The 20,618-nt window shown below is 45.7% G+C and overlaps 3 protein-coding genes across 4 annotated transcripts in view; 1 reads left to right on the top strand and 2 right to left on the bottom strand.

Annotated features, from left to right (window-relative positions):
* Positions 1-1,655: 1,655 nt before the first annotated feature.
* RILPL2 (Rab interacting lysosomal protein like 2) lies at positions 1,656-9,484 on the bottom strand. The gene is made up of 4 exons (XM_083590676.1): positions 8,899-9,484; positions 4,852-5,003; positions 2,608-2,721; positions 1,656-1,960 (listed from the first exon to the last, which is right to left on the bottom strand). The coding sequence occupies exons 1-4, from the start codon at positions 9,259-9,261 to the stop codon at positions 1,939-1,941; spliced, it is 651 nt and encodes a 216-aa protein (XP_083446802.1). The 5' UTR covers positions 9,262-9,484; the 3' UTR covers positions 1,656-1,938.
* Positions 9,485-11,479: 1,995 nt separating this feature from the next.
* On the top strand, positions 11,480-15,221 carry SNRNP35 (small nuclear ribonucleoprotein U11/U12 subunit 35). The gene is made up of 2 exons (XM_083590623.1): positions 11,480-11,722; positions 12,944-15,221. The coding sequence occupies exon 2, from the start codon at positions 13,052-13,054 to the stop codon at positions 13,793-13,795; it is 744 nt and encodes a 247-aa protein (XP_083446749.1). The 5' UTR covers positions 11,480-11,722; positions 12,944-13,051; the 3' UTR covers positions 13,796-15,221.
* Positions 14,760-20,618, bottom strand: part of RILPL1 (Rab interacting lysosomal protein like 1) — a 34,941-nt gene continuing 29,082 nt past the window's right edge. For both annotated transcript variants that reach the window (XM_083590406.1, XM_083590405.1), the window contains one exon: positions 14,760-20,618. This exon is cut by the window's right edge and continues 520 nt beyond it. The gene's annotated coding sequence lies outside the window, so the exon portion shown is untranslated.

Genomic DNA, 20,618 nt, shown 5'->3' with positions numbered 1-20,618 from the left:
ATGTGAGATTTTGACCAGCTTCGGCCCATCTGAAGCTGATACAGGCTCGTCTTATCTTGAGCCCAAGCAGAGTAGTCCACACAGCAAAAGGATAAGCAGTATGTGCCACATTCTTAACTTTATTTCCACTCTATGCTGAGAGAATACAAACATGCATCTTGCCTCTGTGAGAGCAGAGAAGCAACTGTCTCTCTAACAAAGAAAACGAGAGAACAGTGAAAAACAGGAAACCAGTGTACGTCACATCCAGTCTCCCATTCCCGTGGGAATCCAACAGTAACTTGGACTGTGGAATGCAAAACAATGTCTTGTGACTGCAGTTGCTGCTCAGTGAGCGAAATAGAAACCAACAAAAACATGGTTACAAAGCACGGATTCACATGGGTCCTCAGGATCTTTGCATTGGGTCACCCCAAATTCACCATCAGATCACATAGCATGTCCATGGCTACAGCCTGCACCAAAAAAATCACGCACCCACTGTTGCCTGGGGCTGCAATGGTGCAAAAACGTGGTTACAAAGCACAGATCCACATGGATTCTCAGGATTTTTGCATTGGGCTACCCCAAACTCACTGTCAAATCACATGTCTGTGGCCACAGCATGAAGCACAAAAATGATACATCCACTGTTTCATGCAGAATTTTTTTTCTTGTTGCCCTATGTGCGTGTTATGGTCAGGTGCGTGTTATCGAGCGAAAAATACGGTACCTCCTTTTTCCTACCAGAGAGAACATTTGGCTCTAAGTGCTAGTTGCCCTGTGGCTGCAGAGCTGCAAGGAGGCACCCTCTGTCAACACCCATCAGCCAAGACCTCTGGGAGGCTGCTTCCCCCTCCCCCCGCATCCAAGGAAGGATGCTGCAGAAAGGTGAACACCAGTGATGTACTATACAATCACATGTGGGTATGAGAGGGTTAACCAGAGCCCTGTGAGTGTGAGCAGGTTCCCAGCAGCCTTTTCTCCCCCAAACTTCATTCTCTCTTTGCCACCTACTGGAACAAGCTGGAGCTGTGGCATGGCTCCTAGCTACAAGAAAAAAGCCAAGTGAACTCAATCTCTAAAAAGAGATTTGTACAGCCTGCATCTTTGCTAACCCAAATATTATATGATCCTTTTTGTAAGGAAACAAAATTCTTTTTCTTCTTTGTTTTTACTGCCAGCGGAAGTAGACTTGTTTGCTGTAACTTCTGAAACGTATTGGCACTTCACTTATTTGAAAAACTAAGTGTCTGTGATTTATTCTAGCCTAAGTATTTTCATGGGTAATGTTAGTTTAAAGTTGGACGATGGCAGATGTAAATCTAACCAAGTTTAATGTGCTTGGAGCAATCAACACTGTGTTAGCTCTGCTACAAGAGAGTAAGGATCTCTCTTCCAAACCCCTCTCTCCAACAAGTTTGGCCCCATCTGTTGGCCAAAGAAGAACAGCTGCAGGGAGTTTCCTACCACCACCACCACCACCACCACCACCACCACTGTCCCTTGCAAGCTGCTCTGATGAGTATCATTCAATTGAAAGCCAGATTGTAAACCTTCACAATAAATACAGAAATGATCTGATAGGCGTGCACAGTCCAGACAAATAGTTCTTTTTCCCGCTGTGAAGTAAACCCTGTGAAAAGCAACAAATCAATAGGCAAACCACAGAATGATTAAAGAAACAAAGGTGTGTACCAATTTATTCCGCTCTTTGCAGGTGTACAAGCCTTTCCAGTCGGACAGCTGCACTCATAATATGGGTGAGAAACATTTTGTAGCAACAAGGAACTTGGGAAAGGGAAAGGGATGCTAACTTTGCACAGAAACACAGTGCCCCAACCTTCCTGCTGCTGCAGTAAACAACCAGCACAGCCTTCAACTAGTGCAGTCCTTGAGTTTTTGCTCCAGATGTTGTCTCCCATACAGGCTTCAAAGCTCAACAAGGGAGGCTCCTCTTCAAGGCTTTTTAAAAGCAAACCTGCATTTGGAAGGAGGAATAGATGGTGAGTGAGGATGAGGTACCCAAGTGCAGTGAGGCAACAACTAGGGCCAGGGCCACCATCACAGGTAGGTACAGTGGGGCACATGCCCAGGCCAGTGACCCACTGTCACCCCGTTCAATGGGGGGAGTAGGGACATGTAACCCTATGATTGTAGTAGAGACTACAGAGTCCAGTCATTGGCTTATATAGATTAGTATTGTCTACTGACTGGCTCTTCACGCCCCCAGCCTGACCTTGAGATGCTGGGATTGAACCCGGGACCTTTTGCTTGCAAAGCAGATGCTTTGCCACACAGAACTAGAGCCCAGACTGTGCAACGGAAGGTGAATTACTGCAGGAGGGCGATAGGCCAAACGTGGCCCACCAGGGAGGACATATTTGGCCCACAAGTCCATTTTTTTTCCAACAAGCAGAGTCACCTGTCAATCAGCTGACATCACTGATGGAGTGGCCCCAGCTGATGAGTGGGAGGTGGGTTCCATTCTGTGCTGGCTGCACAGGCCCATTTCCCTGCTGGGAACAGACGTGTGCAGCCAAAGTGAGGCTGAGGGAGCTGTGACCCTTCAGAGGCATGTTGGACTCTTTCCTGCCCTGGGCCCACAACTACAGCAGCAGAACTCACAGTCGCTTGATGGTGGTCTTTTCTTCCCTTCTTTGACACGAATCTGAAGTGGTTCCTACAGTCGGAGCCTTCTGCAAGGGATCACCCCAGTCTTGCTTCTCTGGAACAAGGCCACTGAGAGGAAAAGAGAGGGGATTATGCCCCTTCTAACATGACATGTGGACGTCATATACCCTTTTGTAATCATTAAGCACAAAACTGGTCACAGGCGCACCATATATTGAAAGCATATTTTAAACTACCGTATTGGCCGGAATATAAGCCTCACTTTTCCCCCAAATTCCGGTTGTGAAAAATTAAAGTGCGGCTTATATTTGTGACCTTACAGTATGCAGCCAGGAACGTAGGGCAAACAGTACCAGGAGTGCGGCAAAGTGGCACCCACCCAGTGTGTAGTCCCCCATTCTCTCCTCCAAGGCCAGGAAGGGAGAGAGCGAGGAAGTGGAAAGGCCACCGGCAATGCAGCTTCCCCGTCCCCCCGTCCCCATGCAGCCATGAGCAGCGAGGAAGGGAGCGGCTTATATTCGGGTATTTTAACCCCCCCCCATTTTAAAGCTGCAGCATATATTTGGGTACAGTTTATATTTGGGCCAATATGGCACATGACTTCCTGCCCCCTCACCACCTTAAAGAATCTTGGCAACTTAGCTCAGGAGCTTTAAACTTTGACATGACATGTGAATGCTGTCTCCTGTACCACTAAATATCAATTTTGACAGCATAGCGCTGGAAAGATCTTTCCAATACCTAACTAACAATCCTAAGAATCCTTGCAGCTTGTAACATATGTCCAACAAGTTCATTACCGTGTAGGTCTGTTATCATCTGTAAAAACATTCAGTTTCAGAAACACTAGTGCTACCTCAATTTATTTCTGTGTTGTTATATTCATTTCAGCAAAAAATAATAACCAAAATACTTTTACCTCAGGGCAGTCCCACCACACATGGAAATAAGTACCTAAGAACAGCAGCCTCTCTAACAATTCAGTGATGATCATGGGTGAATCACTGCTAAGTTTCTAGGGGTCAAGTACCACCTATGTTATTAATATCAAAATCAGTTTAAAGTTCCTCACTGAAATTGATCTGAAAGGAGGCTTCATCCATAGTCTAGTCCACTGATCTTACTATTTCTTCCCCTAAGCCTTGTTTCCACTGATATTTTAAAGAGTCTAAAGAACATACATAGATCTTAAGAAGTTAAACCCTTCTCCCCTGCACTGATTTTACAAAGGACGAGAGTTGTTCTCTCTGGTCAGTGGAACATCATTATTGTTGAACCGACATTAGCAGTAAAGAACCCCCCCACATCATACACACAACAAATATTACTTCAAAGTGGGTGGAAAGCCAAAGGAATCGCAGGTAACTGAACATCAGGAAGATCTTTCTGACAGGAAAAGGGCTTTGATAGTGGAACAGACTCCCATGAGAGGTGGTGGATTCTCTTTCCTTGGAGGTTTTTAAGCAGAGGTTGGATGGTCACCTGTCATGTATGATCTAGCTGAGATTCTTACCTTGCAGGGAGTTGGACTAGAGGACCCGCGGGATCCCTTCCAAGTTACTCTACAATTCCATGATTCTATTAACACATCTGCTTTTGCCTTCCAAGAGTTAAACATGGTTTATGTAAATCTATTTTCCATCTTAAGACCGGTTCTAATTTTTTGTTTCAAAGAAGGGAACATTGATATTGGAAGCCCACTCACTACTTCCATTTTTTGTTTGAACCAAGATATTCTCTCTCTTTCTGACACAACTTTGTCTCTCTCTCTCTCATGCACACATTCACATAGAACCTCTCCCACTCATCCTTATCACTCTCTCCATCGCTGCAACCCAGCCCAGTAGGCTGCTGGAAGAGGGACAGATCACACTTACTAGAATCCTGAAGCTCTCACTTGCTGAGGGCTTCCTCTACTCCTCTGTCCATTTCTCTGTCCATTTCTGCTTCCCCCTGCCGCCCTGTCTTCCACTTCTCCATCTGTTTAGGTTCTTCCCTATTTTTCCTTTCCAGCCAGCCCCAATCCCGTGAAATTAGAGGGCCACTATCAGTCAAGCAATAAACACATGGATGTATGTTACCCAGTGTCTAAATCAGAGCTACACAGCTTAATTCCTCAGCTGCTCACCAACTGCAAATAATTGCACAGTCCAGTACAGTAAGTCTGCATTCCAGCAGGAAAAACTTATTTGATGTTCCAAAGGGCTGCCTTAAAAAAGCCATAACCTAGCAGCTTACCTCTTGTAGCACTGCAGCTCCTCCTGGGCCACCAGCAGCTGGGCCTTCAGCTGGTTGCGTTCCTGAAGCACCTCCCTCAGCTCCTGCAGCGTGAATCGTGGGCGGTTTGCGTCCGTGAGGTCTATGATCATTTTGTTGGGGCCAAGGTTTACCTACAAGGCAGAACAACAGCAAGACTCAAGTGGTGCATGCCAACAGAAAGGGAGCCAAACAAAATGGCACCACCTGTGCCTGCTTGACCACTTCGATCTGCAGAATTGGCACTTTTACAGGCGCCACATAATACCTGCACCACATTTGTAGGAACTCAATCATTTAGTGTGACAGCAACGACACTTTGAAACTGCCTGCCTATTGATACCAGTCAGATGACTTTACTGTATTCTTTACAGTAGCCACTGAAGACACTCTTATCTAGACAAGCTAACCCACTTTTTTAGAAAATTTAGCACAGAGTTTTAATCTGTGTTAGTCTATTTAATTGTGGTTTTAACTTTCTATAATTTATGGTTGTAATTTTCTTAGTGATCATTTTTATTGGTTTATCTTTTTTGTAAACTGCTTTGTGGGATATAAATTTTACAAAACGGAAAAAAGAGGCCCACGGAGAAACAAGAGCAAGGCATCGACGGGGTCGAGGAGATCCCTGACATTTAGGTGCACAAGATAATCCTCACCACCACCCCCAAGATCTGAGCACACTCAGTAAAGTGGGAATGCCAGTTGTAAAATAAAAAATGGAAATAGGAGGGAATCAGAATGTAAGAAGAGTCTGCTGGATCAGGCCAATGGTCCAGCTAGTCCAGCCTCCTGTTCTCACGGCGACCAACCAGATGCCCGTGGGAGACCAGAACCCATGAGCCATCTCTCCTCCAACTAGTATTCAGAACCACGGAGGCACAGCTGGGGCACTGTGGCTAGCAGCCATTGCTGGCCTCCTCCTCCGTGAATTTGTCTAATCCTCTGTTGAAGCCATCCAGGTTGGTGCCATCACTGTCTCCTGGGGGAGCGAAGAGGTACTTTCTTTTATCTGCCCTAAATCTTCCAACATGCGGCTTCAAGAGATGCCCACAAATTCAGGGAGAAAAACTTTTCACCATCCACTTTCTCAATGCCATGCATAATTTTATGAACTTCTATCCTGTTGCCTTACTCGCCTTTTCTCTAAACTAAAACATCGGAAACGCTGCCACCTTAACCCTGTGGTCCCTTTGAGCTTCTTCCAGGAGGAGGGCACAGCTGGCCAGAATCCTGAACAGCACTGCTCCTGCTAGGAGGCAAGGGGGATATACTTCAACATTCTGTTGCAGATCCTACTTCCAAGACCATATGAGACATAAAGAAAAAATCAGGTATTTAATGCTCCATTCCTATAGCTTGGCAAGGGCCAGGATGCTTACAATAAAGAACGATGTACACACTGCAGCATATAAAAACACAGGTCAGCTGTTTGAATTTGAAAGCTAGGAGAGAACTGAGTTCAAATTCCAGCTTTGCCATGCACCCCTGGGTGGCCTTTGGATAGTCACTTATCTTCTGACTTCTGCGCTGCTGTGTTATTACATTTATATCCCACCTTTTCATCACTCCAAGGAGCTTAAGTTCTCCTCATTTTATTTACCATCAGAACAACCCTGTGGAGTAGACTAGATGGAGACACCCAAGTTCACCCAGTGAGTTTCAAGGCTGAGTGGGGATTTGAGCATGGGTGTCCCAGGTTCCAGTCCAACACTTCGTTTTTTTCCTTATTTTTCCCATTTTTATTTCCTCTTTTCCCCTCCGTGAATTTTTGTAAAACAGGAATAATAATAATTTTCCTTTTAGGACTGATTGCAAAGTGTAAAACTTGTGTAAATCACTTTCTCTTGTAGGACTTCAAAAAAATTCACAAGCACGTAGTTTCAGACTAGGACCAGGAATGCATCTCCAGGCAGGGCTGGAAAAACCCTCTGGGATGTTGGATAGCCACTGGCAGTCATTGTAGACAACTAGGTAGATCGATAATCTGATTTGGTATAAAGCACTTTCCTCTGGCCAAGCACTCCCTCTCAGCCTAGTCGACCTCACAAGGCTGTTGTGAAGAAAAAGTGCAAGAGATTTGATGTATGCCAGAGATGGGGAACCTGCGGTCTTCTGAATGTTGGCCTCCAACTCCCATCAGCTTCAGCCAGCAGAGTCAATGGTTGGGGAGGTGGGTGTTGTAGGCCAAGAGCATCTGGAAGCAGAGCACCAGCAAGGGCAGGCTGGCTAAAAATCTATGCACAGCATCTAAAATAAATGTGGGGTCTCATTTTTATGGTAATGATAAATATGTTAACATTCATACCTGATGAGAATCTTAAGATCCTAATGACTAATATCAATTATGCAAACACCCACACGATTGCTACCAAACTAACCACACACTCTAAACATTAAACTTCCATGTGTAACACAGCAAACTGTGCGTCATGCAACGAGTTTGTTGCATTCACACAGTGTTCTCTTACAAAAATGCACAACTGCAGCTGCGCTTCAAAAGATGAGACTGCAGCATTACACCATCAAAGCACAGGCGCAAACAATCGTACAGAGTTGGAAATGCTCAGTTCACGGCACAAGTTTGCAAGCTGTAATTCAGAATTCTGTGTGCATTGCACATGAAACATACATTTTGTTGAGAATCAGATAAAACATATGCAAGAAAGTCTGGCTCCCTTTCATCGGCCCTGTCTGGAAGGTGTGTGTGTCACAGATTCCCAGTCCTCAGTGGACATCACCCTGAGCTTGGAGGAAGGGTGGGATAAAAATGTAATAAATTTCAACCATGTGCATTATTTTCACTTCTGCTCTTGCATGTGATCTGGCATGGAGCTATGACACTGCAAACAGGGGAGAAGGTTGCCACATTGCGATCTTCACAGAGGCATATCTGCTAGGTGCAGGATGCGGGTGGCGCTGTGGTCTAAACCACTGAGCCTCTTGGGCTTGTTGATTGGAAGGTCAGCGATTCGAATCCCCGCAGTGGAGTGAGCTCCCGTTGCTCTGTCCCAGCTTCTGCCAACCTAGCAGATCAAAAGCATGCAAGTGCAAGTAGATAAATAAGTACTGCTGTGGCAGGAAGGTAAACGGTGTTTCTGTGAGCTCTGGTTTCTGTCACGGTGTTCCATTGCACCAGAAGTGGTTTAGTCACATGACCCAGAAAGCTGTCTGCAAACAAACCCCGGCTCCCTCGGCCTGATGGTGAGATGAGCACTGCAATCCCATAGTTGCCTTTGACTGGACTTAGCTTTCCAGGGGTCCTTTACCCTTTTTTTTTTTTTAACCTTCCCAGATGCATATTTGGCTAGGCGCAGAATGCTGGCTTGGCTGGTCAGTTCTCTTTTCTCCACTCAGCTGTGGGACACTGGAAAGAACTGCCTGGCTTTGTGCAGGCATGACGCTCCTTCCTTTTCCCCCGGTGAGTATTTCATTCCAACACTTGCATGACTGATACGATATGATGCCTGCAGACAGCTTCCTGTCTAAATGGTGCCAGACCCAGGCAAAGGCATCTCTTGCATCTCCAGACTGATGATGATGGTGATAATGAGTCCCATCAAGGGAAAAGGCAGAGTATAAATAAATATATAACAGTAATAATAATAATTGTAATGGGAACCTCAGGAATTGCCTTATACCAAGCCAGACCCTGGGTCCCTCTAAGGCTCTCCCAGCCTTCCTGGAGATGCTAGGGAGCCCTTATCCCTGCAAAACATGTGCTCTATCCCCTGAGCTATGGCCCTGCACCTCTCATAATGAGAACCGGTGTTGTGTGGTGGTGAGAGTGTCTGACTGGGTCGTGGGAGAGCACGGTTCGAATCCCCACTCAGCTATGACGCTCACTGGGTGACCTTGGGCCAGTTGCACTCTCTGTCTCTCACCTAAACTACCTCTTAGGGTTGTCGTGGGGATGAAATGAAGAAGGGGAAGAACTGTGTGACCACCTCGAGGTCCTTGGAGAAAAAAGGTGGGATATAAATGCAATAAATTACAACAACAACAACTCAGTCCCAACTTTGGACAGACCTCTTTTGTGCTTCCGCTGGCTGCCTGCTCCCGGAGCCCCTCCACCTCTCTTCTCAAGCTGTCTCTCTCCATCTTCAGGGCTTCCACCGTCAGGTTGGTCTCATTCACCAGCGCCTCCAGCATCTCCAGGATGCTGACGATCTTGAACTGCAGCTGGGCCACCTTGGAGGGCACGGCCACGCGCGGCTCGCTGCTGAGCTTGTGCAGCTCCCTGCCCAGGACGTAAGAGATGTCATAGACATCCTCAGCAGTCAGTTGGAAGGGGCTTTTCTCGAAAGCGCTGTCAGGCCCCCCACTGCCTTCCTGCTCCTCATCTTCCTCTTCCTCCTCCTCCTCCTCCTTCTGGTGCTGCTCAGCTTGCATGCCAAACTGACGGGATGCACCTGGGAGATCCAACTGCGCGAAAGGAGGAAGGGGGCTCCGGATCGCAAGGAGTTGCCTGTTGCAAACTCCAGCCACTTCCTTCCTCCTTTGAAAGTTTCGAGCAGAGGCCAAATCCAGTCCGCCTTGAGGGCGAAGCTCCCGAGGACCCAATCAAAGACCAGCGGGAGAGGTGGAGCTAAGGGAGGAGCGAGGAGGGTTGCCCCAGGGATGCGGGCGCTGGCGGGGGCGCAAGCAGCGCGGTCCCGTGACGAGGAGGCTCCCCTGGCAAGAAATTTGCTCAGCTTCCAGTTGTCCAAGAGTTATGTACACGTGCTTGTTTCTCAAAACCACACCCCCCAGTGCATTTATGACCCATATCATAAAAAAATAAAATAAACTTAATGATTTCATCCGTAGGCATTCTACATAACCACCCACAGTTGCCTAGAGTTCAGCAAGGTACTTGCTTCTCATACAAATACACGCACGTGCAAAGCGGTTGCACCCACATTTATAGCACTCTTAATAGCATAAAAAACTATGATTTCATACAATGTGTACACATTACATATCAAAACACCCATATTTAAAGCGTTCAGTTTAAAGCTTTTCTGAAAATAATAACAAAGCTTTTTAGTGTTAGAGAACTAAAATAATTATTACACATAGAAATAAATATAACCACAGTATTGCTTACTTAACAAAAAGGGTGCAGATACTTCTGCTGCTTTTCCACCTGCAAAGAGCTAAGATCGCATACAAAGCGCAGCGGTCATATCCATAACCATATTACTTTTAATAATCATGGCTTCTACCTCCCTCAAAAGAAAATCTGGGAAGTTGAAGGGCAGGGAAAGTAATTGGCCCAGCATATTCCTGAGAACAACCAGTGCTTACATGCTGCACTTTTAAATCACATTTGAAGCACATTCTTTCACTGAAAGAATTTTGGGCAGTGTAGTTTACCACTCACAGAGTTACACTTCCTAGGAACCCTATAATGTCATTTAAATGTGTCTGAAAGATATACAGACAGCTCCGTTTACGTGCGTTCAATATGTGCATGACCGAGTATAGGCACATCACACTGAACTCAGAAGTGACCTGGAAACGCCATAAATACATGACTGAAACATCACTGAAGGGGGGGCAGAACAGGGGTCTGCAGGCTTTTTCAATGCATTCCCATTATATTTGATTTCATTGTGTGTGGTGCCTTGGAGTGCACCCCCTGTGTAAACAGAGGGCTGCCTGCAGTCTGTATGCAACCACACTTGACTTCTGTCAGTCTCCTGGGGTTGGACTCAATGACCCTCAGGGTCTCTTTCAACTCTGCAATTCAATTGCATGACACTGAATTGAATCCCAATATTGAATATTGGGATTCAGAAACCATTTCCAGAGCTGAGCGTGGTTTAAAAAACTGCCTCCTCCGCATTGCCATGACTGTAAGCAACAGAATACTGACTGGACTGCTATGCATTGTTTAATGGATAGGACATGTATTGTACAGCTGCTTCTAAATATAACCATTTTTTTCTTTACCCAGAAAAAAATGAATTGTACTTTCTTACTGACTGGATTCAAAATGGTTTTTTTGCTGATTTCTAGTTTTTTTTAGTGGCCATGAAGGGAGATGGCAAGGCAGGCCAAATCAGTCACCTGAGACACTTGATCCACATTACCCAGTAAAAAGAACTATTTGACACCCTAGAGACCTTTGGGCTCAGTAAAACAAGGTTTTGTAATGTGTTGGGCTTAGAAAAACCTGCTTCTTTATTATTATTTAGCAAAATGTATATACTGCTTTAAAAATATATATTTTAAAAAATCTAAGCAGTTTACGTGAAATGGTATAAAATTGCTGTGAACTGCCCTGAGTTCTTCGGATGAAGGGCAGTATACAAAACAAACAAACAAACAAACAAACAAACAAACAAACATTAAAATAGAATTCAAAATCAGCTGGGTTTTAAAACACACACGCGTATATAATAAAATTACATTTCTAAGTTGGGTTGCCTAAACAAAAAAGTGTTTAGCAGGCGCTGGGAATAGTACAACGAAGACGCCTGCCTAATAATAATAATAATAATAATAATAATAATAATAATAATAATAAATAACTTTCAAGGCATAATAGGAGGGTGCTGAGGTAAAATCAGGTGTAACGCGCGACCTGTGCCGCCAGGGGGGGCCGCGGATACCGTGGCAGGCCAAACGTGTTTCCGGTTCCTGCCCTGCAGATTCGCGCCGGGCTGCTGGGGAATTTCTTTTGGCGCGTCCGGGCCGCGGATCGGATACCGCCTTTGAAAATTAACAAGCAAACCAACAAGTATTAAGATCCATCGCTCTTCTTGCCAGGTCCAAGGAATCTACTGGTGGCGAATGAGCCGCTGCCAATGAGAAGCCGCCTTGCGAACTGCCTGCCTGGTGGGCTCCGCCTTGTTTCCTCCGGCAGGTGAGGAGTTTTCCCTTGGGAAAAAGGGATCCTTGGGCGGGGGGGGGGGCCGGCGCTGGCTGCTGGCTGTGCAGGCCCTTCTCGGGGGGGGGGGAGAGGAGGAGATCCTGGGCTGCCAGCGGATCAGAGACAAGCAGCTTGCTTTGCTTCTGCAAGTTTTCCTTTAAAAAAAAATTTTTTTTTTATTAACAAACCAATCAAATCACATTAATTCCAAATTATATCAATACATACTAAATTCCAAATATTTAACCGAATTTTTTTTTTGGGGGGGGTACCCATGCTTCCTGCTCAGAAAGTTTTCCATTAGGAGACTCGCCTCCTGCTTCCCGGCCTCTGGGGCTTTGCAAGGCAGGCTGCGTTGTGACAGACACACGCACACAAAAGGTGAGTTCCACGCGGTGTTAAATCTCCGGATTGTTGAAGCAGAATATTCCTGCACTGGATGCGCAGCTTGCATTTGAAACGCACGACTCTCCCACCAAAGAATCCTGAGAACTAGTTTGTCAAGGGTGCCGAGAGTTTTAGCTCTGTGAAGGGGAAAACTACTGTTCCCAGGGTTACTTTTTTGGGGTGGGGAGCCGTGTGCTTTTGCTGTGTAGTGTGCATACAACCCAAGTCCATTGGTCTCTACATCTGGGCTCTGACCCGCATCAGTTCTCCAGGATCTGAGGCAGAGGTCCGCTCCATCTCCTGCTCCTCAGTCTCCTATGGGAGTTTTCACAGGGGGTTGTTTGCTGCTGTGGCAGCACAAGGTCCTTTGATTCCTTTCCGCTGAGCAGTGCTGAATCTTCTGCAAGGAAGGGAGAGGGAGGTGGGACGGATGAGAGCCCAGTGTGGTGGAGTGGTCAGAGGGTCATACTAGGACCCAAGAGAGATGAGGGTTCAAAGCTGCCCAGAATGGCTGGGAAAATCCACTCAGATGGGTGGGGTATTATTATTAATATTATTATTATTATTATTACTACTCTTCTCGCTGGGTGACCTTGGACCAGTCACTGCCTCTCAGCCTTTTGGAGAAAAAGGTGAGATTTAAAAACTGCAATAAATAAATACAATACATGAAATTAAGAATGGGAAGAGAAGGATGGTTGTGGAGGAGGGCAATAAGTCAGATCTCTCACCTCCCCGAATTAAATTTTTTAAAATGGAATGAGGAATGTGACAGTAATACAAATATAGTCCTGTAGCAAACCAACACTGACTTGTTTTACATTACAGGTAAGAGGTGTGCTAAATATCATAAATAGATTTTTTTAAAAAGAGGAGGCACAAACGGAAACAGGAACCCTGAAATCTGGAATGCACTAAAGGCTCCCCCTGCAGACAATGAACGAGTGGACGCCCATTGCAAAAGAGTATGATCCCCTCAAAGCTGGGAGCATTGATGGTACGGATGAAGAGCCCCACGACCGGGCTGTTTGGAGGGCCATGACGGCACGGTATGTCCCCAACCGAGGCGTTTCAGGGGACCCTCACCTCACGCTGTTTGTGGCCAGACTCAACTTGCAAACCACAGAAGAGAAGTTAAGGGAAGTCTTTTCTCGGTACGGAGACATCCGGAAGATCCGCTTGGTTCGAGACCTAGTCACTGGCTTCTCCAAGGGCTACGCGTTCGTTGAGTTCAAAGAGGAGCGTGCCCTTGTGAAAGCTTACCGAGATGCCAACAAGCTGGTTATTGACCAGCGTGAGGTATTTGTGGACTTTGAGCTGGAGAGGACCCTCAAAGGGTGGATCCCTCGGAGGCTTGGGGGCGGCTTTGGTGGCAAGAAGGAGTCGGGGCAGTTGCGGTTTGGTGGCAGGGACAGGCCCTTCCGGAAGCCCATAAATTTGCCTGCCATGAAAAGTGAGTTTTACGGGGAAGGACAGGCGGAAAAAAGAGAAAGAGGTTGGTCCAGGGACTGGAAAACGAGGAACAGAGACCAGAGGCGCTCCGAACGGGAGTGGTCGCGAGGATGGGGAGAGAGAGATGGAGCGCGGCACTCCAGAGAGGAACGGAGCAGAGGCAGAGAGAGGAGAGATCGAAGTCGGGACCGCAGCTCAAAGAAGCAAAGAGATGAAGACAGGCACTGATGGGCCGCTCCCTTGCAGTGCTACGCAGCCACAGAACACCAGTGGATTATGGGAAATTGTGGGCCCATCTTCAAAAGCAAACTGAGACAAAGGCTGGATAACTGGCTCGTAAGCTTCAAAACAGTGGGGTGTTTTCACCATCACGCTCCACTGCACACTTAATGGGTTATCCTGTATGGTGTTGCAGGTTTTGATGAAATTGTTTAGTCGTCTTGCTCACTCTTCTACACCACCCTGTCCAAGCTTTTTGGTGCATATGACCAGTGATGCACAACATTCGTGGAATTCTAACAAACAGAGCAGAGAAAGGAAATCTCAATTTGACTAAGGGGAATGTAATTCACAGGGCAGGGGAAAGGAGGGCCTACAGTGTATAGGTAGGGAGGGTGGGTGAGGAGAGGAATTTTAGAGAAGCAAGAAAAGGGGCCAGATAGAAGGTTGCTAAACAAAAGGAGATAGAGTAGGCCAGAGGTGCTTAACTTGTGTCCTTTGAGATGCTGCTGGATTGCAGTTCCCATCATCCCTAGACAGCTTGGCCAATGGTTAGGGCTGATGGAAGTTGTAGTGCAGCAACACCTGGTGAACCGCCCATTACCCACTCCTGAGATAGGCAGTGGGTTGAGGAGCATGTGGTTCAATGGGATGAGAAAAGGAGACTAAGGAGAAACAAGGGTAGGCCGGGAGGGCTCTCCTGTAGGCCTTTGAGGTGGGAGTGAAATAGAGCAGCAAGACTGTGGACTGGGATAGGGAACCTGGGACCCTCCAGATGTTGCTGGACTACAGCTCCCATCATTCCTGACCACTGGTCGTGCTAGTTGGAGTCCAATGGTGTCAGGAGAGGCACCGGGTTCCACCAACCCGGGCCTAGGACGTAGGACTGGATTTCTTGTATCAATTTGGATTAAGGAGCCAAACCTTTGCCTGAGGTCCGTGGCTTATAGAAGATGCAAAAACAGACAACCTCTTGTTAATCCAGAAATAGTTTATTTAGAATATTAAAAAGATCTAGTGTTAGCATAGCCCTATACCCGCCCATTCCCTCCAAACATGCTGTTTATTGCCTTTTTTTACCTTACAGTACCCTGAATCTTTATTAAAGATACACATTCACTCCTTTTGCATATCGCACAGTTGTGTGCTAAGCCTTATCAGACAATTGCATTAAGGGAATGCTCAAGTCTGTGACACTTAGCGAGATGTTAGCGCCTTGCTAGGAACTGAAAGCACATTGGCAACCCCTGTAATATGGGATTGATATGGCATGAAGACTTGTGACTTGTTTTGATGGTGGTTCTTCTGGGGTTTTTTATTTGCCCTGCACACCTTTGAAATGCGCCCTTGGGAGCATGGTTGGGTTTGAATCCAGCCTTTGGGTTAAAAGTGTTTCCCAAGCCCTCCTGTAGTGTAATAAATTATGCAAAACAAGCATCTTTGCAGTGTTTATTCAGGTTGTTGCATCTGTGTGCATGTGATAAAGAGCAAAAATAAAAACAAACCCCCTTTTAAAATTATAGGACTATGGGGAAACTCAATTTCAGCAACACTTAAGCATGTAAAATATTAACAAGGATTTCCATTATTGCATCCATACTATAGTCCAAAGTGGCTGGTGTCCATTAGGACAGGTAGGCTGTAAAGCAGGAGGCCAACAGGAGGTGGAGCCAGAGCCAATGAAAGGGTGGAACTCACCATAGTTTTGTCTCCATTCTCCCTGCTAAGTCAGCGCCATCTCCCAGGACTGGTCTTAAGAAGGCAGGCAGCTGGCAGCTGCTGAGGGCAGACTGAGATTGGTGGGGCACTGCCCCATTTGCCCTAATAGAGAAGCCTCCACTATACACACAGTTCCAATGATGACCTCACGGACAGAAGGCAGCTGCTGATGATGTTGCTGCACAGGTCAAGTTCTTGGGATACACTGGACTGCCTCTGTTCACAGAGCCATGGAAAATGGACGAGCTGCATATTTGGGGCAGCTCTCTCCACTTCTTCACAAGCAGTCGGAGAGCAAGAAATAGCAAACAGAGTTTTAAAAAAGAGCTACATGCCAAAAAGCTTTTAAATACAATCCAAAACCTAATCTGTATTAGGAGCAACAAAAAATGCTTTCCAGTTTTCCAAAATACTTCTAATTTAAGAAGAACTGGGGAGGGAAGAAAAATCAAAGAATTGTAAGAGTTCGTAGGGACCATAAAGGTCATCTAGTCCAACCCCCTGCAGTGCAGGAATCTTTTGCCCAACATGGGTCTTGAACCCACAACCCTGAGATTAAGAGTCTCATGCTCTACTGACTGGCATGATGTTAAAGTCCTGAAATCCACATCTTGTGGCAGCCGGGAGGAATTGTACACTCAACTTGAAAACTGCAGGCTTGTAGGGCAGCCTTGTAAATAAATAAATTCACAAAATTTACTAACCCGCACATAATTTTTTTAGGTTCCTAAAGGGTTAATATATTCCGCTGACCACTCCTCTGTATCAAGCTTGGAAACACAGGCTAGCATCTTAGCAAGCTCTTAGGAAATATACAGGTTTGTGGGGTGGGGTTTATTCTGTTATGGCTACCATAGAAACCCAATGGGCTAGTGGTGGAGGAACCATGATCTGTCCTTGTCCTCCTCCAGCCCACTAACTTGCTCGCAATGTCTTGTGTCATACGGCTACAAATCAAGTTGGTAAATAATACAGGGTTGCTCTCAGGCTTTAGCATTGTGTAGTATTTTATCTCTTCCTCTGCCCTGCTTTGTTTAGCATCTAGCTCATGGAAGAACTCTGGGGAACTCAAAAGCAGGCTCATAACATGACATTTTCGCTGGTTCTGATAAAACAAGCCTGGGGATCCTGTGGTGCTCCTGAGACTCGGTCTACAACTTTCATTATCCCTGGTCGCTGGCCATGCTAGAAGGGACTAAGAGTCTCACTATATCTGAAGAGCCATCCGTTCCCCATCCATGCAATAAAGGGATTCTGCCTATTGGAGTAGTATTTTAGTAGATCAACACAACTACCCACAATGTTTAGCTATAGCAATGTCAAGTGATGGAAACCAGACGCAATGAAGCAATAGTTGTCATTGGTCAGTTTTTGCCAGGCTTCTCCATCTTTTGCAGCTGCACAAGAAACATAAATTTGGGAGGCAAAGACCCTGCCCCAATCATTGCTTCTGAATTTTGGAAGAACTTTAGCTGCATGGCCTGACATTTAACTGCAAATCTGCTATCAAGCAGCCCAGCTCTTAGCTTGCCTGCAGCCTGGACTAAGCCTATGTACTCAGAGGTTAAATGGGATTTGCATCCTGTGCATGTAGGATTTTAGTTTAACTGAGAAGCAAGTCCCTTTGAGAATCCAAGGGGAACTGCCTTTGCTTACAGGTATTTGGGATCAGTTGGGTCTGCATACATTAGAGAAATCTCAGTCATCCCCTAAACCCATTTTTAAAATTCAGTATTAAAAGCTGCCATATGCCAAGTCATACCACTGGTCCATCTATCCCCATACAGGCTACTGGGAATGGCATAAGCTCTGTGAGCTGAAGACTCTCCCAGCCTTGAGTTATTTTATAGTAGAGAACCCAGTTCTTTTAAGGGGCACTTTAGTACCGTGGTACCTTGGTTTGCATACGTCTTGGTTTGCATACCTTTTGGATTACAAACGTCAAACCCGGAAGTGCATGTCCTGGTTTGCAACCTTTTGGGGGGATTACAACCCATTTTGGATTACAAACAAATTATTTTTGGAGGGCCCATTGGCGAAAGCGTGCCTATGGTTACAACCTGTTTCGGTTTACAAACGGACCTCCGGAACGGATTATGATTGTAAACCAAGGCACCACTGTAATTCCAAAATATACATTAGAACAAAGCAATACATTTATTATGCCAACCAGAATGTGGACAAAATAACTGTGCTCACAAACTTCTGAGTTCCCAAGAACTCTGCATCAGGCTAGATGCAACTGGAGGATTCATAAGCTTTGCATGCTATTTTGTGACGCAGCTAAGAATGGACCCACTGAAAATGAAGCACACAACTAATTTAAATGGGCCCACTCTTGAGTTTAATTCAGTTGAATACCACCCATTTTGGTTGGTTTAATGAAGGTATTGCCTTAATTCAGCCTTCACTGACCTGGTGCAGATGTTCAACTGCAACTCCCATCTGAAGGAATCTGTAGTCCAACAGGATCTGCAGGGCATCAGGTCAGCGCAGGCTGCCCTGTGTGCTGAAATGACTGGAACGAGTGTCTCTCCTTAAGTTTACGAACACTTGCCTTAAACAGGCTTATTCCCAACAGGAAAAGATTTGTTTTGGCCACATAAATGGCTTCTTTAAGGATCAGGTGGGCCCAGGCAGCCGCCAGGCAACACCAGGCCCTGTTCCAAGAAGAGGGTCTTTCACATGAGATAGGAACTCTTCCAGTTGGAAAAACACTGTAAGTAAAAACCCTTACAGCTGAATCGCAGGGCTGTTAGTGACAGTGGCAGCTCTAGAGATACTTGGAGTGTCCACACCACATAAAAACAGTGGCCAAGGAGTCTTGCCAATACTACCAGCCTCCCTTTATATATAGATAGAGTACTGTGATCATCAGAGGCCACCAGAAAGAAATCTTGGTTTGCTTTTTCCGCAACCAAATTAAGACAGGAATTATCAGAGTTAAAGTGATTTTTAGCTCAAAGGTCATCCGGCTAAGTTCTGCTGAGGGAAGGCCCATTGACATTCATGGACCCAAGTTAGTCACGTTCATTATTTTCAGTGGTCTACTCTGCATATGATCAACACCAGATACAACCCTATGCTAGTTTGTGTTCTGGAATGGCAAGCTTTTTTAAAAAAGTATTTTATACACTGGCCCTGCTATGTAGAGAAGATTCACTATGCTATTGGTATTCTACATATGCTATTAGCCCAATGCTGAGAACCATAAGTGTAATTGTTATCTATATAGCATTTATGTTTAACTCAGAAAAATGCTTGAAAATGTTTGATAACCTTTACAACAGTCTGCAATGGATTTGTGGTCCAGAATTTTTTATCCCTGTATTGTAGATGTGAGGCTGATGGACTAGCAGCTTGGTTAAGGCCACTAAGTAGGTTCATTGTGAAGGGGAGATCTGAACAGGGGACCATCCAGGGCAAAGTCTTAGCTAATATACTGTGTGGAGGAGAAGGGTCTTCGCACAAACCCCTGCATTATCTCCAATGAATACGTGAGGGGGAAGCAGAAAGCTGGCAGTTAGCTACTACACCAAAATGGGACAATTGACCAACACTGAACAATAACCAATCAAGTTCCCACTGAGTTTGGGGTGGGGAGAGCCCTACACACACATGACATCATTCCATTTCATAGCAAACACAGGTGATGAGCGACAGCATGAATGGAGCCAAAATGAGATTGCTGAGAAACAAGAGGGAGGTAACAATACACTCTGGGAAACCCAGAGGTTTGCAAAAGTACAAGAAAACATCCTCTCTTTTTTTGAAAAGCTCCTGCCTGCCTCTTAAATAAATCCCAGTGAAGATGGAGCAGGCTTACCAGCCTCGGAATGTTGAATGCCAGTTGGAAAAGTAATATGGAAAATGGTAGGATGAGGAGGGACCTTCTTGGAGGAAATGGCTGGCTGGAACCTTGATCAGGAACACTCCTGCTGGGAGTGGGGGATACACAGCAACATTTTGTCGCCAGTTTCATTTGTTCTCACTATAATGCCAAATAGGTTGCCAGGGTTGGGGGCACGGCCATTGGCCACCTCAGCATCCACGGGACCCCATAGGTGTGAGCTGACTCCTTCATCACACACTTATTTTAAGCATGGGGTAGGCAGGAGATTACGTGGAGACTCCTTACATCAACTTTGAAAATATATTTCCTGACCTTGCCAAATGGCACAAAAAGCCTTGGAGGTAGGCAAGCATGTGTGTTACCCACATAGGTGAAAAAAGCACAGTGCGGCAGTTTGACGGCCCTGTCGTCACATCAATAGATCATGAACCATGTAGCAAAGCCACCTCAGGCACAGCCCTAGTGTGAGCAGGGTCCCCAGCGCTGATCACCCAAGGGGCACATTTAAAGCCATATCATACCCCTTTAAACAGTCATGGCAAGAACTACTCTAGGGTGCTGCGAGTTGTTACAAGAGAGTTGTTATGAGATGTCTATTCCTGACATGGAGCTACAATTCCCAGAATGGTTTAGCAATAAATCCTCCTTCGCAGGAAGTCTGAAAATTATAGCTCTGTGAAGGGGTCAGGGGTCTCCTAGCAGCTCTCAGCACCCGTAGCCCATTAGTTCCCAGAATTCTTGAGGAGGACACTACTTTAAACATTTAGTGTGCAGCAGGCTCCATATAGGCAAAATTTGTTTCAAAACTTACTTTTGTTCCCAAAGCTATTGAAGAGACAACACCTGTGTTTTCTGTAGAAGAGACTGCCCTCGCAATGACAGAGGGGGAAGAGGTTAGGATACAAGGAGGAATTTTTAAAAGGGTTAGCATAAATTTCAGATGTTTAGTTTCCATTAATACATCAGAAAATTCATAGCAAAAATGCAAGGCACCATCACCTTGTACACCATGCTTTAGGCACTATAAATAACAAACCAAAAATAATAATACATAGTCCTGATCCATTTGGAAGGCGATCCAATTCCAGTATGTTGCATTAGTCATTTTCCACCATGGATTCATTCCTGCAAAAGGAAGGTCCTGCTTCAGCTGCAAACAGGACTTGCATTTGAGCATGACAGCTATGACTAGACGCCACTTCTCTAGAACAATCATTAGAGGAAGATGGCGGCTGAATGATCATGACGAAGTTCCCATCC

The sequence above is a fragment of the Podarcis filfolensis genome (genome assembly GCF_964270895.1).
Source record: "Podarcis filfolensis genome assembly, chromosome: 16".
NCBI lineage: Eukaryota > Metazoa > Chordata > Lepidosauria > Squamata > Lacertidae > Podarcis > Podarcis filfolensis.
This window is presented reverse-complemented; position numbering and strand designations above follow the sequence as displayed.